A 22,054-nucleotide genomic window follows, 5' to 3' on the forward strand; every position below is an offset into this window, starting at 1 on the left:
ACAGGGCGGTAGTCGTTGAGGCAAGCAGGCTTGGATTTTTTGGGTACAGGGATAATAGTGGACTTCTTCAGGCAGGTGGGGATGACAGCCTGTTCTAAGGACAGGTTAAATATGTCAGTGAATACTGGGGCCAGTTGGTCGGCACAGACTTTTAGGACGCGGCCGGGGATGCCGTCTGGACCTGCTGCCTTCCTGATATTCACTTTTTTAAAGGTCCGCCTCACCTCATGCTCTGTTACCCTGAACACTGCGCCTCCATCAGCAGCCGACCCCCCCCCCCCCCATTGCCGAGGCTTGTGAGCTGGTGTTGTTATTACCAGCATCAAACCTCGCATAGAAGGTATTGAGGTCATTTGCTAAGGAGATGTCACTGTTCAGTTTGAGGGAGGCGCCTTTGTAGTCTGTCATCGTTTTGAGCCCCTGCCACATAGCTCTAGAGTCAGCTTGTTCAAACTGGAGTTCAATTTTATCCCTGTAGCGTCGTTTGGCCTCTGACACAGTCCTCCTTACGTTGTATCGCGCCACCTTGTGGTCATTCATGTTGCCTGCCTCTAGGCCGTCGTTGTATGCTTTGGTGCGCTCTCTCAGAGCTTCACGGACGGATTTGTCTACCCAGGGTTTTTGATTTGGGTAAACTTTCATTTTGGTAGTGGGGATTGTTTCTTTCACCCTAGTACAAACATAGTCCAGCACTGTCTCCGTGTAGGCATTAATGTTATCTGTGTCGCGGAACACATTCCAGTCTGTGTTGTGAAACACTGACCGGATCGTATCCTCTGACGTCACATCCCATTTCTGCACCTCTCGCGAGACTACGGGAGTACTTTTAATTCTCTGTCTGTACTTCGGTGTAAGAAAAATTGATGCGTGATCTGACTTACCGAAGCCACTCTCAGAATGAGCCTTGTAGCCACCTTTAAATTGCGTGTAACAGTGATCTAGGATGTTACCGCCTCTGGTGTTGCAAGTCACATGCTGATAGAAGTCCTTTTTACTTACTGAATGAATGATTGCATATATTTTTTTTCTTCTTTGTTTACACTGTTATCGCAGAATGATGCAGCACTGATGTTCCAAGTAAATGTTCCCCTCTGGGACAAAGTTTATTCTTATCTTATCTTCTTATTTTAACCAATACTTTTTTTTTCCCAGTTCAGTCTTATGATATGGTTTCAACTTTATCATGATCTTGCTAAATCCAACAGATTGCCACGATTAGCCAAGCAGAAAGACTTGCATACAAGCTGTCTAATACAAAGGTTAATGGCAATATGTAGAATCTAATCAATCAAAATGACTAGATCATTGTGATGATTTGAGAATCTATTTTAAATCAAATTTGAGATTCCCAAAAGGTTGTTTAGAGGAACCAATAGTAATAATAATAATAACTTTATTTGTATAGCACTTTTCATACAGGGGTTGCAGTTCAAAGTGCTTCACAACAGTAAAAAATACAGGCATAAGCGAGCATAAAAAGATAGACAGGTAGCAAGGTATGGCAAATCACAGTGTTTCACATTAGGATCTAGCATCCCAATAGGCTCTCCGCTTACAGTTTTCAGTAACACAAATAGTTTAAAATGATTCAGTTTAAAAATAGTCAAAAAATTATAAAATAGAACGGACATAAAAAATACAGGCATGAGCGAGCATAGCAAGGTATGGCAAATCACAGTGTTTCACATTAGGATCTAGCATCCTAATAGGCTCTCTATTCAGTAATACAAATAATCACAGTGTTTCACATTTGGATCTAGCAAATAATAAAAATTGTTTAAAATGATTCAGTTTAAAAATGGTCATCAGTAAGAAGTAAAAAGTGCAATAACCGACACATGAATTTGATAGGCAGTGTACAAGAGTAGGCAGGGTAAGAATAGTGCAGGTAAATACTAAAAAAAATTATAAAGTTGTGTCAGGATATCCCTGATGTTTCCTCTTGCCACTAGGTGGTAGCAGATATCTATCAGTGAAATGCCTGAGCAAAGAGGTTTTAAGCTGTCTTTTAAAGATGTGTAGCGAGTTGGCTTCCCTGATGTTTTGGGGTAGTTTGTTCCATAGTTTTGGGGCATAGTTGATAAAGGCTGTGATTGTATTGTTGGTGTTCCTACAGGACGTCCAGAAGAACAGGATAACTCTGAGAACAGAACCATCTACATCACTGGTCTGACGGAGACGGTCACCCTGGAAGAGATGGCTGAGTTCTTCAAACACAGTGGGACCCTCAGGGTGAGGGTGCCAACTTTTAAGGTAAGGTACCCCAGTTGGAAATGGTGAATTTGGCTGGATAGGAATTATTTTCTTTTTTAAGTTTAATAACATATATAGATGAATAATCAAAGTCAACCATAAATCAGGGTTCGCACAAGGTCCTTGAAGTGCTTAAAGTGCTTGATTTTTTAACAAAGTGCTTAAAAAGTCCTTGTAATTCAAATCAATCATTCGCATTTAATGTTTTGCATGATCAAATTATTCTGAATCAAGAAATAATTTTCTTTTGTTCTGTTTTAATCAAATCTGACGAGTTTCTGTCTCGCACGCTCAAACTGCTTTTCCTCATTTCTGCTGGCAAGCAGGCCAAGAAAATGCTGGAAAGAAAACGGCATTTAACTCGATCAGCGCCAGACCCGAGGATAGTCAGGTTATCTCACCGACCGTTCAGCGCCAGACCCGAGTATAGTCGGGTTTTCATCGTTATTTCTTTTATTCGATATTTCCATTCATTACAGGCACACGGACTCGGGGTTAACATGGGGAATCATCCTGAGAATGCCAAAGTGCAATACCTGCCGCATCCTCCCAGGTGGCAGTATCGAGCACCCTTTGAAACCTTATATCTTGGCCTGTGCAACGTTCAAATGTCTCAGGGCGCACTTTTCTTGGTCAGGCGAGTCGAGCAGGTATCCCGATCGCATTGAGAAGCGTCAAATGCCCCTGATGCATCTGTTGTGGTGGATTATTTTGGCGACATGATGGACACCAATACTTGGACTCGCGATCAGACAATTGGAATATTCTTTTTGGGGTACCTCCTAGTGAAGGTAAGGACTAAATTATATAAATCCTGCTTTGATCCAACCATGATTTCACCTCGATTCCAACGTGTGTGTGTGTTAAACGTTACTCCACAACGTATGCCGTTGGTGACGATCAAAGCATAAAAAAACGACCCCCCCCCCCCCCCCCTTCATGCATTCATGATTAAACATAATACCTATTATATACATTTGATTTGGAAATAGTAGCGTGTCCAGGCGAGAAACGGCAACGCTTTTAGTGAAATTCACGTTTTGCTGCATATCGTCTTTTTTTAACAAGCACACCGGTCTGATTCTGTTCTAATCCAGATTAACAAGCGCACCGGTCTGATTGTGTTCTGATCCAGATGAACAAGCGCACCGGTCAGGCTGCCATCAACATCTACACAGACAAGGACTCTGGGAAGCCAAAGGGAGATGCCACCCTGTCCTACGAGGAGCCTCCGTGTGCCAAGGCTGCTGTAGAGTGGTTTAATGGTGAGCAGTGGACTTGAGTTAAACTTGCCATTTGATGTGCCTGTGTTTGTTTTGTGTTGTTCAGGCAAATAGACTGTTTGTTGTTCAGGTAAATAGAATTTGTTTGTTTGTTTGTTTGTTTGTTTGTTTGTTTGTTTGTTTATGTTGTTCAGGTAAATAGGAGGCGTCTGTGTTGTTCAGGCAAAAATGGGATGCATTTTGTTTGTTTGTGTTCCGCAAATGGGATGTGTTTGTTTGTTTGTGTTGTTCAGGTAAATAGGATGTGTTTTTAATTGTTTGTGTTGTTCAGGTAAATAGGATGTGTTTGTTTGTGTTGTTCAGGCAAATAGAATGCGTTTGTTTGTGTTGTTCAGGCAAATAGTAGTAGTAGTAGTAGTTTTATTCAGTCATCTCACACAATACAATATATATCATCATCATCATCATAATTTATTTATTCGTATATATACATACATATATATATACACATATATATACACCATCATTTAACAATATTTGATTTGGCAGTGACTGAAAAGGTACAGACTGAAGCATAATGCTTATATATGCCTGTCCTATATTCTTAACAAAATTAAGACTCAAAACAGTATTCTAAAAGAAAATAGCAAAAAAAAACAGTATTATTCACCATTGTAGTTTTCAAAAATAACTTTACAAACCATTTTCTTAAAAACCAAAAGTGAATTACTCATTCTTACCTGTATATCAGCATTGTTCCACAAGTCAACCCCAATAATAGAAATACACCTCCTTTTAATCCCTTTCTTAGCTTTTTGAACACTAAATTTACAAATATCTCTCAAATCATATTTTCTTTCATGTATTGAAAAAAACCTTTGCACCCCATCTGGGAGTAACTTTGCTTTAGCTCTGTACATTATTTGCATCGTTTTATAATAAACCAAATCATTAAATTTCATAATATGAGACTTTATAAACAATGGATTTGTGTGTTCATAGTAACCAGCCTTGAAAAGGTTCAGAATGGCCCGCTTTTGCAGTAAGACTATTGGATTTACTGTCTTTTTAAATGTCGATTCCCATACTTCCAAACCAGAAAGATATGTAAGGAAGTATAAGTGAACAGTAAATTATGTGCAAGGCTTTGTAGTTTAATATATCCTTACATTTATACAATATTGCTACTGACTTAGGCCCCGTTTAGACGGAAACGCTAGCAGGTGAATCCGCAAAAATATTTTTTCGGATGTGCCTTTCGTTTATACGGAAACTGCGTTTTTACGGGGTGAAACCGCAAAAAAGTGAGACTACCTTCCAGGGTGGAATTCCTAGAAACGGTAAACCTTTGCGCTCTCATCTAAACTGTCAAACCGCATAAAACGATGACGAAAGGGTTGTCACGGCTCTGGTCGCGCGTACTGCTTACATCACAGGCACGCGCCAGCACCGCCAGTAGCCTAGAAGCGTAAACAAAGCATGTCTGATTCTATCCATGGCGATCACCTGAAGGCTACATTGGCAGTACTTTTAACCCTTTCACTGCCACACGACAGAAGGTTAACCCTTTACTATCACACAACCGGCTGTCATGTGGCAGTGAAAGGGTTAAATACACAAGAATCTGTCCCGCGGCGTGACTGGACCCATCTGTCTGTGAGTGACTCTGCTTTGGTCCAATCACATTCCACATCCACAGTCTGCGAATCAGAGGCAGAGTAGGGCGGGTCTTCACAGCACGTCATGTGACATATGCGCCAATCGTGTGACAGCGGGGCTCCGTCGTTACAGCCTCGTCTGCACTGAGAATTCCACCCCAAAACGCTTGTCTAAACGCAAAATTAAAAGTGAAACCGCAAGACGACTTTTGCGGTTTCTGTTCAGACTCTCTCCGTCTAAACGTAGCCTTAGATATTTTCCCTTGATTATAGTTAACATGTTGTTTCCATGTTAATTTCTGGTCAATATTAACTACCCCTAGAAATTTTATCTCAGAAACTCTTTCTATTTTTACATCACATATTTTTTACTCGATATCCCCCTCTATTTCTTTTCGATTACCAAAAACCATAAATTTAGTTTTCTTAATATTGAGAGACAATTTATTAACATCAAACCAAGTTTTGAGAATTTCAAGCTCTCTTTCAATATCAAACAAAGGTTCCTTTAAATTACTTCCTGAGCAATATAAATTTGTATCATCTGCAAAAATAACAAACTTTAACAGTTCAGCAACATTGCACATATCATTTAATATAAAGTATAAAAAGTTTTGGACCTATCACAGATCCCTGGGGTACTCCACAGGTCACCTTCCTAAATCCTGACACAGTGTCATTAATTTGCACACATTGCTGTCTGTTTTCCAAGTAGCTCTTCAGCCAAGAGTTGGCTATACCTCGTATCCCATACTTCTCCAGTTTTCTCACTAATATGCTGTGATCTATTGTATTAAAAAAAAAAAAGGATGTGTTTGTGTTGTTCAGGTAAATAGGATGTGTTTGTGTTGTTCAGGTAAAGAGGGTGTGTTTGTTTGTGTTCAGGTAAAGAGGATGTATTTGTTTGTGTTGTTCAGGTAAAGAGGATGTATTTGTTTGTGTTCAGGTAAAGAGGATGTGTTTGTGTTGTTCAGGTAAAGAGAATGTTTGTTTGTGTTGTTCAGGTAAAGAGGATGTATTTGTTTGTGTTCGGGTAAAGAGAATGTGTTTGTTTGTGTTGTTCAGGTAAATAGGATGTATTTGTTTGTGTTGTTTAGGTAAATATGATTTGTGTTTGTGTTGTTCAGGTAAAGGGGATGTATTTGTTTGTGTTGTTCAGGTAAAGAGAATGTGTTTGTTTGTGTTGTTCAGGTAAATAGGATGTATTTGTTTGTGTTTAGGTAAATAGGATTTGTGTTTTTTTTTTTTTTTTTTTTTTTTTTTTTACCTTTTATTTAGTACAAATAAATTTAGTACCAGGGTAGGTTCGCTGAGCACGGATGCTCTTTTTCAGCTACACCCTGCTTCACATTCACACAGTTCCATTCACACCTGGGAACTGCCCAGTACAACCACAGTCTGACACCGTTGGCCACTGAGCAACTCCACTGGAGCAGTTGGGGGTTTAGTGCCTTGCTCAAGGGCACTTCAGCTGTTGGTGTTAAGGGTATGGGAGAGAGTTATTCATTCACTTTCCCAGTCCAGATTTTTCCTGCCGGCCGGGGGATCGAACCGGCAACCTTCCGGTCACAAACCCGCTTCTCTAACCTTTAGGCCACCGCTGCCCCACCTGTTGTTCAGGTAAAGAGGATGTGTTTGTTTGTGTTGTTCAGGTAAAGAGGATGTGTTTGTTTGTGTTGTTCAGGTAAGGAGTTCCAGGGGAAGAAGTTGAATGTGTCGATGGCGAGGCGTAAACCCATGATGGGGATGATGAGAGGAGGCATGCCCATGAGAGGAGACAGCCGAGGGGGCATGATGGGCCGAGGAGGTTGGTTCTGACCATTCTGAGACACATGATGCAGCTAATGACTGGAGTGACAGCTTGATGAACCACTCATTCATTCTAGGATAGGCGTTTGAGTATTTGAATGTTCTATTTAAAACATTTTAGAATAATCTGTAAACTGAACTACCAAAACCATCGGCTATAATCAAATACTTACGTCACTTTGAGTGTTAGAATAACCAAGTCCATCCCTAATTAATTCATGCTGTTTATTATTATTGGATTGCCGGGGGCACTAACTAATTGAATGAACTTTAAATGTGTATTTAGAATCTAATCTGGATTTAAATGTGTAGTTAGAATCTCATCTGGACTTAAATGTGTATTTACAATCTCATCTGGCTTAACTATTTAGAATCTCATCTGGACTTAAATGTGTATTTAGAGTCTCATCTGGACTTAAATGTGTATTTAGACTCATCTGGATTTAAATGTGTATTTAGAATATCATCTGGACTTAAATGTACATTTAGAATCTCTTCTGAATGCCACTGTCCTCTGTTTGTTAGGAATGATGAACCGTGGTGGAATGGAGCGAGGCGGGGAGCGGAGGGGCTTCATGCCTAGGGGAGGACCTCGTGGGATGGGCAGAGGAGGACCATCGGGAGACAACCTGCAGCAGAGGACAGGAGACTGGCAGTACCCTAATGAGTGAGTAGCAAGGAACACCAGTTTCCTGAGCAGTCAATTGAGTTAAATTGCAACAAACTGCCTGCAGTGGTCGTGGTCAGTAGTTCACTGTGATTTCGTCGTCTCCAGCGGGTGTGCGGACCAGAACTTCGCCTGGAGGATGGAGTGTAATCAATACAAAGCTCCCAAACCAGAGGGCTTCGGACCACCGCCTTTCCCTCCTCAAGGTGAGATGGACAGAGTTGGTGGTTCCCAGAGGTGCCCAACCTTTTTTGAACCAAGATCTACTTTTTAATTTACCACCTAGCCGAGAGCTACCAGCCAAAATGTTACCTACTCTCGGCTAGTATTAGTATTAATAGTATTAGTAATACCCATTCAATATGCACATGACAGAACATATTATATGGCATATAATATTTTCTGTCATGTGCATATTGAATGGGTATATAATATAATATGATATTTTATATATCATTGTAACGGTGTAGTGTAGCAATTACAAGAATGACGAGACTTAACTTCTCACGTTGGGCATGCAGGCAGCATGACCCATTTATTTCACACTCTGCATACACAGACAACACACACACTCAATTCAATGGGCATGAGAAAACATGAGTTTACATTGCCAAAGCAAAAGTGGAACAATACAATGAAAACAAAAATGATATATGTACAATTAAAAGGGAATAGGAATGATGTGTAAACAGAGCTGTCACATTGCAACTGACAACACACTAGTGTTGTCACGATACTGGAATTTCGAACTTCGATACGATACCTTGAAAAGTATCGATATTCGATACCATTTTCGATACCACAGGGAAAAATGTTAAATCTTAAAATGTTAAAAAATAAAAAACAAAGATAAATATATATACGGTATATATATATTCTTTTTTTTTTTTTAAATAAATTTTGCTTTTGTTGCTGGTCGATTCTCCTCAGCTTCTCTCTGGTACTATAAGAGAAGATAAATATAACCCTTTTAAAACCCTTTGTTTATCTTTAGATCAGACATTTAAAAATAACTAAATCATCTAATCTTAGAAATTAAGTAAAGTTAATAGTACTGCATGTTAATCATAACAGATTGATTGAACATTTTATTAACAGATTGGGTACAATACAGTACGGCTCAATACACACAATTGTTAAGGGGAGGCAGACCAGAGAAAGACTTTCGTCTAGTTTACATCAGGGTCCCCCATTTTCAATTCATCATAACATTTCACATACAGATAAACAGTACTGTTACATCCAGCCATTTATGACATACAAGATATACAGTACTGTTTAAGAGACAGAGTTTCTAAAAGAGAGTATATACAGTTAATTTACTTCTGACCATTATAGAAAGTTTTTTCCTATGAACTGAAACTCATAAGACCACATAAGGCTAGCATCATTCAGTTACAGTTATATTGGCCAACATTAGCCAGCTATCTAGCCAGCTACTGCACCACGAACTGCCAGCCAGCCAGCTGGCTACCTTAACCCACAATACAACAGCTATCCAGCCATCTACTGCACTACAAACTGCCAGCTTGATTGATTGAAAAGCTAGCCAGCTGGCCACCCCCAATCCAGCCAACCGTACAAATTACGGTCTCAGCCAATCACATCGATTTGTACAGTTAGTTAGCTAGCCATTCCATTGCGAATTAAAAGGTAGGCCAGTATTAGCTAGCTAGTAGCTAACGTTAGCCAACTGAGAACGATAGCTAGCTAACCAACAGCTGCACGCCTGCAAACAACAACGCTGTTGATATAATGAGCTATCCGTAGTAGGGCTGACCTTCAAATTTTTTCGGGGAATTCGAAGCTTTGGGGCCGAGATTCGATTTTAATTATTTAATTTAATTATTTATTATAATTATTTTTTTTATATAATTTTTTTTTAATGTTGTGGGACTTGTACAGCACTTTGTTCGACTTGGTCAGTGCTGTAAAGTTTAAACCTTTTTAAATCTTAGACAAACAAAACACTTTGCTTTCATGAAATATTGTAAGCCGTCATTTGAGGCTTTATAAAAGCAGCATAATGAACACAAATCTGTCAGTGCCGAGTCCGACCTCATCTTAAATAACAAACAGCATTGCTTGTTGTAGTTAACAAAGAGAGACAGAGTTGATTTTGCACAAAAAAAAAAAATTGAATTGTATTACTCAATACAATCGCGATCGACTGGTTGGGCACCACTGGGTTAGAGAGTTAACTGGTGGTTGAATATCTGAATGCAGTGCAGTGGACAGACGGTGAGCCAGTTATAGAGGTTATTTGCATCTAAAAACAAAAATATTTGTATTAATTTCAAAGTTTCATATAAAATATTTCTTTACGTTGTGAACTCTGTCCCCAGGTGGTGAGCGTGGCAGGGGTGGCCCGGGGATGAGGGGGGGTCGAGGAATGGACCGCGGAGGACCAGGGGGCCCCAGGGGGCCAGGCGGCTTCAGGGGAGGCAGAGGAGGAGAGCGTGGAGGTGGAGGATTCAGAGGAGGACGTGGGGGGATGGATAGAGGAGTTTTTGGAGGATGGGGCCGTGGTGGTCTCCCCATGGATGACATGGGCGGCCGGGGCAGGAGAGGCATAGGACCACCTGGAAAGATGATGGAAATGAAGTGAGTTTACCACTTAATATGATCATTCAGAATGTATTTCTCCTCAACTAAGACTGTAATATCACACTTGATTCTTCACCAACATATCCACTTATTTTTTTGTTCAAAATAAAGTAAATTAGTAAACATGTTTCAAAACTGCAGCAATTTCCAAATACACAAATTACTGCAACATTCACTCAAACTGCATCTTAAGTTAATCAGAAATGGCATTAATAGTTGTAGCAACTGAATTAGACCATGCAAGTAAGGCTTAAACATTTTTTACTAACTCTACATTGTTGTTGTGTTTTTCCTCCAGCGGAGAACACCGCCAGGAGCGTAGAGAACGTCCATACTGAAGGATGCTTCACTAATTTGTACTGCTTGGTTTGCTGAAGGATGCGTCACTAATTTGTACTGCTTGGTTTTTAGACGCATCTTTATCATGGTTTATGATGGGAATTTGTAAAGGCTCTCTGATGACTTTTAGATTACATTTGATGTTTTATATTTTTTGTCTGTAAACTTGTGAAACAGTGTTGGTTCGTGCACAGGATTGTCAGAACTATTTGTGAAACCTTGTGGAAAACAATTAAATGTGTTTTTATAAATATTGTCTGGACTCATTTGGCCTCAACAGCCTCCTCTTTGCCATGAAACTGGGTTCAGAATAGGGCTGGGAGGTTTATTGAATATACAAATCCATGCAACGGTATGGATTTCTACTATACCCTCGTCAACAACATATACAAATTATACATATATATATATATATTTTTTTTTAATTATTATTGTCTTTTTCCCCCTCCTTTTTCCGATTTTTCTCCCATCCGTCATTATGCCAATTCCCAACCCCCTTCCTGGTTGTTGCGCACTTTCCCCTACTGTTGGTCCGAGAGGCCGGAGACTGTCACATGCTTTCCTCCGACTAGGGATGGGTACCGAATTCGGTACTTTTGAGGTACCGAACCGAAACACGTTGGTACTACCGAGTATCGAATCAAGTGAGAAACCAAAAAAAATAAAAATTATTATTTTTTTTTCCTTTTTTTTTTTTTTTCTCCTTTTTTTTACTTTTTTTTTCATGTCAACGTTCACACGCACAATATATGCTTACCTAGGATTTGACTTGATTCAACAACAAAGCAGTCGGAGCAATGACAAGCCGAAAACTGTCGAAATTGTAGTTATTTGAAGTTTGGATTTTCTTTTTACGACTGAGGTAGGTCAATTTAATTTCTTGAGCCTAAAGTACCGAAAAAAAGGTACCGTTGGGTACCGGTATCGATTCACAGGTACCGGTATCGGTTCAAATGTGAAAGGTACCCATCCCTACCTCCGACGCATGTGCAGCCAGCCGGCAGCCAGCCTGGCTGCGCAGATTCTCACTGGGAGAGTGTAACGTGTGGGAGGCCGCACTACCTCTCACCAGATCCTACCTTCGCTGAGCAGGCGCCCCGACCGAACTGTAGGGGTCGCTGTCCACAACGCCCAGGACCCACCCACGGCTCCCCTCCCCCTAACTCAGCCAAACGAGTTAGTATAGCGCTCAGCCCGAGCCAAGGCAATGCTGACTCTCTGGGAGTCAAGACCGCAGCCTCTTGCATTGGTGACGAGCACAATCTCCGCTACGCCACCTGACCGCCATACATATATATTTTAAGTTAATGTAAAATTGTTCGATGCAGCAGCAATATTTTGGCACCAAGACAAGCGTGTACTTGTGTAAACCAATGCACAGCAGAAGCAGCTTGACACCTTTGCTTGGGAATCAATTGTACCACACCCTCCCATGCAAAGTAGCGTTCTTTTCTGCTCACATATTGGTGATAGATATTGAACTGAACAAATGCGCCACTCCTTAATTTCTCTCTAGGGTCAACCTTGTTTATTTTCTTCCCCTTCCCACGATAGATGGATTGACTGCCTGCTGTATAGGATATGAAAAATTTACCTTTTTGCTTCCTCTGGGGCTCTTCCAGGTCAACCCTGGGGGAAGGGAAAACCGCAACAGTCAGCTGTGGTGTTCCACAAGGAAGCATACTAGGACCTTTACTGTACCTAATTTATGCAAATGACATGTCATCAGCTTGTGACTGCAATTTGTTCCTGTTCGTGGACGACTCAACCCTGCTGGTCTCTTACAGGGACAAGTTGCAGGTTGAAAAAGCCCTCGGCTCTGAACTCGGCAGAATCTGCACCTGGCTCGCTGATAACAAACTATTTTATTTACTGCTTGGCCTTACTCACAATGTACAGTTTCTTCCCCTTCGGATGTATATATTTTTATGAGAGAATAAAGAGGCAGCTTCTGTCAGACCATATATGGGAAGTTTGATTGATTGTAGCCACGCCCCATTTGAGAAGATTTTTCGGAGGGGAGGGACATCCGGTTTAGGAAGGGGAGGAGTTATAGGGGGATGGACTTCCGGTTTCAGTTTTTTTTCAAAATAAACGTTTTTTTTTGTAGTTTTGGAATAAAAGTTCAGAATACATTTTCAGAATAAATGTATGTGTGTGTGTGTTTTCTTGGATAAATGCATGTTTAGGGGAATATTTTTTAAGAAAAAATACATTGTCACAATCTTTTTTTTATCCACTTTTTCTCCCATTTTCTATATTTTCTCCCATCCCAATTTCGTATCATCCAATTCAACCCTCCACTGTCACGAACACTGTTTCTTGCCTCCCACAAGCCGGCTGCAATGTGGACTAAGTCATACATAGCACAAGTCCCCTCCGGTACTTGAGGTAACAGCAGTCGCATCTTTTCACCTGCGCAGCTCAATCTCTCTGGCGAGGAGTAACGCGTGGGAGGCTCACGCTGCCCCCGACACTTCCTGATTCTACTGCGCAGGCGCACCAACCGACCTGTAGGAGTCGCTGTCCACAACGCCCGATCCCCACCCATCAGTTTCCCACCCCCTAATACGGCCAATGTGTATTAGTATGAACGACCAGCTAAACTGAAAGCAATGTGGAGCGCTGGGCTCGAACAGGCGAGCCCAGCGTCTCCGCATTTGTGGCGAGCGCCTTGCCCACTACGCCACGTAGCCGCCCCACATTGTCACAATCTTTAGACACTTGTGTTCAGAAAAAGAAAAATACAATGTGTCTATCTTCAGAATAAATTTATGAGGACATAAATTTCAAACGTGTGTGTGTGTGTGTGTAGGGGAATTAAGAAAAATACAATGTGTCTGTGTTCTATATTTTGGATTCTTGGAGAATGGTTTCTTCCATGTGGCTTGCATCTCCCCCACTGTTTTTGTCTCCCTCTCTGTCAAAACGCTATGACAGCCCCTTCGCTGTCACAGAAGGAGGAGTATGAGGATAACGAATTAGGCAGCCTGAAACTTCTGTCAGACCCCCTGGTGAGTATTTATGACTTTAGAAGACAACCCCTTTTTTCTGGGGTATGCAGTTTCAATCAAGCGGGGTTATAGTGACTCTGTATGACTTCCTCTTTTTTCTGGGATGCAGTTTCTGTCACTGGGCAATAGATTTACGACCATGTACATATCCCCCTTTCAGTAGAAAAATTCACGGCCCGTGTGTGTGGAGGATTGTTTTTTTTAAGAAAAAATACAATGTGTCTATAAAGTGGTTTCTGGGATAAAGACAATTGTGTTCGGAAAATATATGTGTAGATAAACAAAAGTATCATAGAAAGCTGTTACAGAATGGTGTTTTAGCCAAAGGGGGACAGGGCTGTGTTTAAGTTATATGCATGAGGCCAGGTTCTCCTAGATGGCTGCATCTCAGGGGTGAGGGGCTGATTACAACCACTCCCTAGGTTTCATAGTAATTAGATTTCGGTGAAACGTTTTATTTAAAATAGATTCTTTTTAACACTATGGTCGCCAAAAACGCCTTACCACGTCATTCCTCGCCATGCTCATTCTGCCAAAGACGCCGTACCACGTCTTTAATATCAATATTTCAGAAATCTGTGATCGCAACTGAGCAACTCCACTGGAGCAGTTGGGGGTTTAGTGCCTTGCTCAAGGGCACTTCAGCTGTTGGTGTTAAGGGTATGGGAGAGAGTTATTCATTCACTTTCCCAGTCCAGATTTTTTCCTGCCGGCCGGGGGATCGAACCGGCAACCTTCCGGTCACAAACCCGCTTCTCTAACCTTTAGGCCACCGCTGCCCCACCTGTTGTTCAGGTAAAGAGGATGTGTTTGTTTGTGTTGTTCAGGTAAAGAGGATGTGTTTGTTTGTGTTGTTCAGGTAAGGAGTTCCAGGGGAAGAAGTTGAATGTGTCGATGGCGAGGCGTAAACCCATGATGGGGATGATGAGAGGAGGCATGCCCATGAGAGGAGACAGCCGAGGGGGCATGATGAGCCGAGGAGGTTGGTTCTGACCATTCTGAGACACATGATGCAGCTAATGACTGGAGTGACAGCTTGATGAACCACTCATTCATTCTAGGATAGGCGTTTGAGTATTTGAATGTTCTATTTAAAACATTTTAGAATAATCTGTAAACTGAACTACCAAAACCATCGGCTATAATCAAATACTTACGTCACTTTGAGTGTTAGAATAACCAAGTCCATCCCTAATTAATTCATGCTGTTTATTATTATTGGATTGCCGGGGGCACTAACTAATTGAATGAACTTTAAATGTGTATTTAGAATCTAATCTGGATTTAAATGTGTAGTTAGAATCTCATCTGGACTTAAATGTGTATTTACAATCTCATCTGGCTTAACTGTATTTACAATCTCATCTGGACTTAAATGTGTATTTAGAGTCTCATCTGGACTTAAATGTGTATTTAGACTCATCTGGATTTAAATGTGTATTTAGAATATCATCTGGACTTAAATGTACATTTAGAATCTCTTCTGAATGCCACTGTCCTCTGTTTGTTAGGAATGATGAACCGTGGTGGAATGGAGCGAGGCGGGGAGCGGAGGGGCTTCATGCCTAGGGGAGGACCTCGTGGGATGGGCAGAGGAGGACCATCGGGAGACAACCTGCAGCAGAGGACAGGAGACTGGCAGTACCCTAATGAGTGAGTAGCAAGGAACACCAGTTTCCTGAGCAGTCAATTGAGTTAAATTGCAACAAACTGCCTGCAGTGGTCGTGGTCAGTAGTTCACTGTGATTTCGTCGTCTCCAGCGGGTGTGCGGACCAGAACTTCGCCTGGAGGATGGAGTGTAATCAATACAAAGCTCCCAAACCAGAGGGCTTCGGACCACCGCCTTTCCCTCCTCAAGGTGAGATGGACAGAGTTGGTGGTTCCCAGAGGTGCCCAACCTTTTTTGAACCAAGATCTACTTTTTAATTTACCACCTAGCCGAGAGCTACCAGCCAAAATGTTACCTACTCTCGGCTAGTATTAGTATTAATAGTATTAGTAATACCCATTCAATATGCACATGACAGAACATATTATATGGCATATAATATTTTCTGTCATGTGCATATTGAATGGGTATATAATATAATATGATATTTTATATATCATTGTAACGGTGTAGTGTAGCAATTACAAGAATGACGAGACTTAACTTCTCACGTTGGGCATGCAGGCAGCATGACCCATTTATTTCACACTCTGCATACACAGACAACACACACACTCAATTCAATGGGCATGAGAAAACATGAGTTTACATTGCCAAAGCAAAAGTGGAACAATACAATGAAAACAAAAATGATATATGTACAATTAAAAGGGAATAGGAATGATGTGTAAACAGAGCTGTCACATTGCAACTGACAACACACTAGTGTTGTCACGATACTGGAATTTCGAACTTCGATACGATACCTTGAAAAGTATCGATATTCGATACCATTTTCGATACCACAGGGAAAAATGTTAAATCTTAAAATGTTAAAAAATAAAAAACAAAGATAAATATATATACGGTATATATATATTCTTTTTTTTTTTTTAAATAAATTTTGCTTTTGTTGCTGGTCGATTCTCCTCAGCTTCTCTCTGGTACTATAAGAGAAGATAAATATAACCCTTTTAAAACCCTTTGTTTATCTTTAGATCAGACATTTAAAAATAACTAAATCATCTAATCTTAGAAATTAAGTAAAGTTAATAGTACTGCATGTTAATCATAACAGATTGATTGAACATTTTATTAACAGATTGGGTACAATACAGTACGGCTCAATACACACAATTGTTAAGGGGAGGCAGACCAGAGAAAGACTTTCGTCTAGTTTACATCAGGGTCCCCCATTTTCAATTCATCATAACATTTCACATACAGATAAACAGTACTGTTACATCCAGCCATTTATGACATACAAGATATACAGTACTGTTTAAGAGACAGAGTTTCTAAAAGAGAGTATATACAGTTAATTTACTTCTGACCATTATAGAAAGTATTTTCCTATGAACTGAAACTCATAAGACCACATAAGGCTAGCATCATTCAGTTACAGTTATATTGGCCAACATTAGCCAGCTATCTAGCCAGCTACTGCACCACGAACTGCCAGCCAGCCAGCTGGCTACCTTAACCCACAATACAACAGCTATCCAGCCATCTACTGCACTACAAACTGCCAGCTTGATTGATTGAAAAGCTAGCCAGCTGGCCACCCCCAATCCAGCCAACCGTACAAATTACGGTCTCAGCCAATCACATCGATTTGTACAGTTAGTTAGCTAGCCATTCCATTGCGAATTAAAAGGTAGGCCAGTATTAGCTAGCTAGTAGCTAACGTTAGCCAACTGAGAACGATAGCTAGCTAACCAACAGCTGCACGCCTGCAAACAACAACGCTGTTGATATAATGAGCTATCCGTAGTAGGGCTGACCTTCTAATTTTTTCGGGGAATTCGAAGCTTTGGGGCCGAGATTCGATTTTAATTATTTAATTTAATTATTTATTATAATAATTTTTTTTATATAATTTTTTTTTAATGTTGTGGGACTTGTACAGCACTTTGTTCAACTTGGTCAGTGCTGTAAAGTTTAAACCTTTTTAAATCTTAGACAAACAAAACACTTTGCTTTCATGAAATATTGTAAGCCGTCATTTGAGGCTTTATAAAAGCAGCATAATGAACACAAATCTGTCAGTGCCGAGTCCGACCTCATCTTAAATAACAAACAGCATTGCTTGTTGTAGTTAACAAAGAGAGACAGAGTTGATTTTGCACAAAAAAAAATTTTTTTAATTGTATTACTCAATACAATCGCGATCGACTGGTTGGGCACCACTGGGTTAGAGAGTTAACTGGTGGTTGAATATCTGAATGCAGTGCAGTGGACAGACGGTGAGCCAGTTATAGAGGTTATTTGCATCTAAAAACAAAAATATTTGTATTAATTTCAAAGTTTCATATAAAATATTTCTTTACGTTGTGAACTCTGTCCCCAGGTGGTGAGCGTGGCAGGGGTGGCCCGGGGATGAGGGGGGGTCGAGGAATGGACCGCGGAGGACCAGGGGGCCCCAGGGGGCCAGGCGGCTTCAGGGGAGGCAGAGGAGGAGAGCGTGGAGGTGGAGGATTCAGAGGAGGACGTGGGGGGATGGATAGAGGAGTTTTTGGAGGATGGGGCCGTGGTGGTCTCCCCATGGATGACATGGGCGGCCGGGGCAGGAGAGGCATAGGACCACCTGGAAAGATGATGGAAATGAAGTGAGTTTACCACTTAATATGATCATTCAGAATGTATTTCTCCTCAACTAAGACTGTAATATCACACTTGATTCTTCACCAACATATCCACTTATTTTTTTGTTAAAAATAAAGTAAATTAGTAAACATGTTTCAAAACTGCAGCAATTTCCAAATACACAAATTACTGCAACATTCACTCAAACTGCATCTTAAGTTAATCAGAAATGGCATTAATAGTTGTAGCAACTGAATTAGACCATGCAAGTAAGGCTTAAACATTTTTTACTAACTCTACATTGTTGTTGTGTTTTTCCTCCAGCGGAGAACACCGCCAGGAGCGTAGAGAACGTCCATACTGAAGGATGCTTCACTAATTTGTACTGCTTGGTTTGCTGAAGGATGCGTCACTAATTTGTACTGCTTGGTTTTTAGACGCATCTTTATCATGGTTTATGATGGGAATTTGTAAAGGCTCTCTGATGACTTTTAGATTACATTTGATGTTTTATATTTTTTGTCTGTAAACTTGTGAAACAGTGTTGGTTCGTGCACAGGATTGTCAGAACTATTTGTGAAACCTTGTGGAAAACAATTAAATGTGTTTTTATAAATATTGTCTGGACTCATTTGGCCTCAACAGCCTCCTCTTTGCCATGAAACTGGGTTCAGAATAGGGCTGGGAGGTTTATTGAATATACAAATCCATGCAACGGTATGGATTTCTACTATACCCTCGTCAACAACATATACAAATTATACATATATATATATATATTTTTTTTTAATTATTATTGTCTTTTTCCCCCTCCTTTTTCCGATTTTTCTCCCATCCGTCATTATGCCAATTCCCAACCCCCTTCCTGGTTGTTGCGCACTTTCCCCTACTGTTGGTCCAAGAGGCCGGAGACTGTCACATGCTTTCCTCCGACTAGGGATGGGTACCGAATTCGTTACTTTTGAGGTACCGAACCGAAACACGTCGGTACTACCGAGTATCGAATCAAGTGAGAAGCCAAAAAAAATAAAAATTATTAATTTTTTTTTTCCTTTTTTTTCTTTTTTTTTTCCTTTTTTTTTCTTTTTTTTTCATGTCAACGTTCACACGCACAATATATGCTTACCTAGGATTTGACTTGATTCAACAACAAAGCAGTCGGAGCAATGACAAGCCGAAAACTGTCGAAATTGTAGTTATTTGAAGTTTGGATTTTCTTTTTACGACTGAGGTAGGTCAATTTAATTTCTTGAGCCTAAAGTACCGAAAAAAAGGTACCGTTGGGTACCGGTATCGATTCACAGGTACCGGTACCGGTATCGGTTCAAATGTGAAAGGTACCCATCCCTACCTCCGACGCATGTGCAGCCAGCCGGCAGCCAGCCTGGCTGCGCAGATTCTCACTGGGAGAGTGTAACGTGTGGGAGGCCGCACTACCTCTCACCAGATCCTACCTTCGCTGAGCAGGCGCCCCGACCGAACTGTAGGGGTCGCTGTCCACAACGCCCAGGACCCACCCACGGCTCCCCTCCCCCTAACTCAGCCAAACGAGTTAGTATAGCGCTCAGCCCGAGCCAAGGCAATGCTGACTCTCTGGGAGTCAAGACCGCAGCCTCTTGCATTGGTGACGAGCACAATCTCCGCTACGCCACCTGACCGCCATACATATATATTTTAAGTTAATGTAAAATTGTTCGATGCAGCAGCAATATTTTGGCACCAAGACAAGCGTGTACTTGTGTAAACCAATGCACAGCAGAAGCAGCTTGACACCTTTGCTTGGGAATCAATTGTACCACACCCTCCCATGCAAAGTAGCGTTCTTTTCTGCTCACATATTGGTGATAGATATTGAACTGAACAAATGCGCCACTCCTTAATTTCTCTCTAGGGTCAACCTTGTTTATTTTCTTCCCCTTCCCACGATAGATGGATTGACTGCCTGCTGTATAGGATATGAAAAATTTACCTTTTTGCTTCCTCTGGGGCTCTTCCAGGTCAACCCTGGGGGAAGGGAAAACCGCAACAGTCAGCTGTGGTGTTCCACAAGGAAGCATACTAGGACCTTTACTGTACCTAATTTATGCAAATGACATGTCATCAGCTTGTGACTGCAATTTGTTCCTGTTCGTGGACGACTCAACCCTGCTGGTCTCTTACAGGGACAAGTTGCAGGTTGAAAAAGCCCTCGGCTCTGAACTCGGCAGAATCTGCACCTGGCTCGCTGATAACAAACTATTTTATTTACTGCTTGGCCTTACTCACAATGTACAGTTTCTTCCCCTTCGGATGTATATATTTTTATGAGAGAATAAAGAGGCAGCTTCTGTCAGACCATATATGGGAAGTTTGATTGATTGTAGCCACGCCCCCTTTGAGATGATTTTTCGGAGGGGAGGGACATCCGGTTTAGGAAGGGGAGGAGTTATAGGGGGATGGACTTCCGGTTTCAGTTTTTTTTCAAAATAAAAGTTTTTTTTTGTAGTTTTGGAATAAAAGTTCAGAATACATTTTCAGAATAAATGTGTGTATGTGTGTGTGTGTTTTCTTGGATAAATGCATGTTTAGGGGAATATTTTTTAAGAAAAAATACATTGTCACAATCTTTTTTTTATCCACTTTTTCTCCCATTTTCTATATTTTCTCCCATCCCAATTTCGTATCATCCAATTCAACCCTCCCCTGTCACGAACACTGTTTCTTGCCTCCCACAAGCCGGCTGCAATGTGGACTAAGTCATACATAGCACAAGTCCCCTCCGGTACTTGAGGTAACAGCAGTCGCATCTTTTCACCTGCGCAGCTCAATCTCTCTGGCGAGGAGTAACGCGTGGGAGGCTCACGCTGCCCCCGACACTTCCTGATTCTACTGCGCAGGCGCACCAACCGACCTGTAGGAGTCGCTGTCCACAACGCCCGATCCCCACCCATCAGTTTCCCACCCCCTAATACGGCCAATGTGTATTAGTATGAACGACCAGCTAAACTGAAAGCAATGTGGAGCGCTGGGCTCGAACAGGCGAGCCCAGCGTCTCCGCATTTGTGGCGAGCGCCTTGCCCACTACGCCACGTAGCCGCCCCACATTGTCACAATCTTTAGACACTTGTGTTCAGAAAAAGAAAAATACAATGTGTCTATCTTCAGAATAAATTTATGAGGACATACATTTCAAACGTGTGTGTGTGTAGGGGAATTAAGAAAAATACAATGTGTCTGTGTTCTATATTTTGGATTCTTGGAGAATGGTTTCTTCCATGTGGCTTGCATCTCCCCCACTGTTTCTGTCTCCCTCTCTGTCAAAACGCTATGACAGCCCCTTCGCTGTCACAGAAGGAGGAGTATGAGGATAACGAATTAGGCAGCCTGAAACTTCTGTCAGACCCCCTGGTGAGTATTTATGACTTTAGAAGACAACCCCTTTTTTCTGGGGTATGCAGTTTCAATCAAGCGGGGTTATAGTGACTCTGTATGACTTCCTCTTTTTTCTGGGATGCAGTTTCTGTCACTGGGCAATAGATTTACGACCATGTACATATCCCCCTTTCAGTAGAAAAATTCACGGCCCGTGTGTGTGGAGGATTGTTTTTTTTAAGAAAAAATACAATGTGTCTATAAAGTGGTTTCTGGGATAAAGACAATTGTGTTCGGAAAATATATGTGTAGATAAACAAAAGTATCATAGAAAGCTGTTACAGAATGGTGTTTTAGCCAAAGGGGGACAGGGCTGTGTTTAAGTTATATGCATGAGGCCAGGTTCTCCTAGATGGCTGCATCTCAGGGGTGAGGGGCTGATTACAACCACTCCCTAGGTTTCATAGTAATTAGATTTCGGTGAAACGTTTTATTTAAAATAGATTCTTTTTAACACTATGGTCGCCAAAAACGCCTTACCACGTCATTCCTCGCCATGCTCATTCTGCCAAAGACGCCGTACCACGTCTTTGATATCAATATTTCAGAAATCTGTGATCGCAATCATATTTCTCCCCCGGAGACTTGAGATCTACTGTTGATCCCCTCTCAACTCTCCAACGGTTCAAGAGCGCCATCTGGTGGCCGATCGGCGGATCGCCCAGACAGGAAACAGGAAATGGAAGCTGGTGCTTATTCCAATTCGGTCCGATCACTCGCTAATAGTCCCAGGACTCGAGCTAGACGCAATGGATAGCAATCCGTTACCAATAACTCGATAAACAACATGATTTGGACGTATATACTATTATACAACCTGGAGATGGATCGCATATTT

At 41.3% G+C, this 22,054-nt stretch overlaps 2 protein-coding genes across 2 annotated transcripts in view; both read left to right on the forward strand.

Annotated features, from left to right (window-relative positions):
• The window catches only part of LOC311236858 (RNA-binding protein EWS-like), a 40,949-nt gene extending 30,142 nt beyond the window's left edge, over nucleotides 1–10,807 (forward strand). Inside the window, exons 8-14 of the mRNA XM_084324644.1 lie at nucleotides 2,117–2,253; nucleotides 3,389–3,518; nucleotides 6,819–6,941; nucleotides 7,469–7,610; nucleotides 7,719–7,816; nucleotides 9,956–10,214; nucleotides 10,516–10,807. Of these exons, the coding sequence (XP_084180770.1) occupies nucleotides 2,117–2,253; nucleotides 3,389–3,518; nucleotides 6,819–6,941; nucleotides 7,469–7,610; nucleotides 7,719–7,816; nucleotides 9,956–10,214; nucleotides 10,516–10,555 (929 nt within the window). The 3' untranslated portion in view covers nucleotides 10,556–10,807. The remainder of the gene's footprint in view (nucleotides 1–2,116; nucleotides 2,254–3,388; nucleotides 3,519–6,818; nucleotides 6,942–7,468; nucleotides 7,611–7,718; nucleotides 7,817–9,955; nucleotides 10,215–10,515) is intronic.
• Nucleotides 10,808–13,489: 2,682 nt separating this feature from the next.
• On the forward strand, nucleotides 13,490–18,421 carry LOC311237116 (uncharacterized protein; the record flags this gene model as incomplete). Its single annotated transcript, XM_084324922.1, has 6 exons — nucleotides 13,490–13,574; nucleotides 14,430–14,552; nucleotides 15,082–15,223; nucleotides 15,332–15,429; nucleotides 17,570–17,828; nucleotides 18,130–18,421. 6 exons carry the CDS (start codon nucleotides 13,490–13,492, stop codon nucleotides 18,167–18,169), a joined length of 747 nt encoding a protein of 248 aa, XP_084181048.1. The 3' UTR covers nucleotides 18,170–18,421.
• Between the last annotated feature and the right edge of the window lie 3,633 nt (nucleotides 18,422–22,054).

Source organism: Notolepis coatsorum (assembly GCF_963971535.1).
Source record: "Notolepis coatsorum genome assembly, chromosome: 11".
NCBI lineage: Eukaryota > Metazoa > Chordata > Actinopteri > Aulopiformes > Paralepididae > Notolepis > Notolepis coatsorum.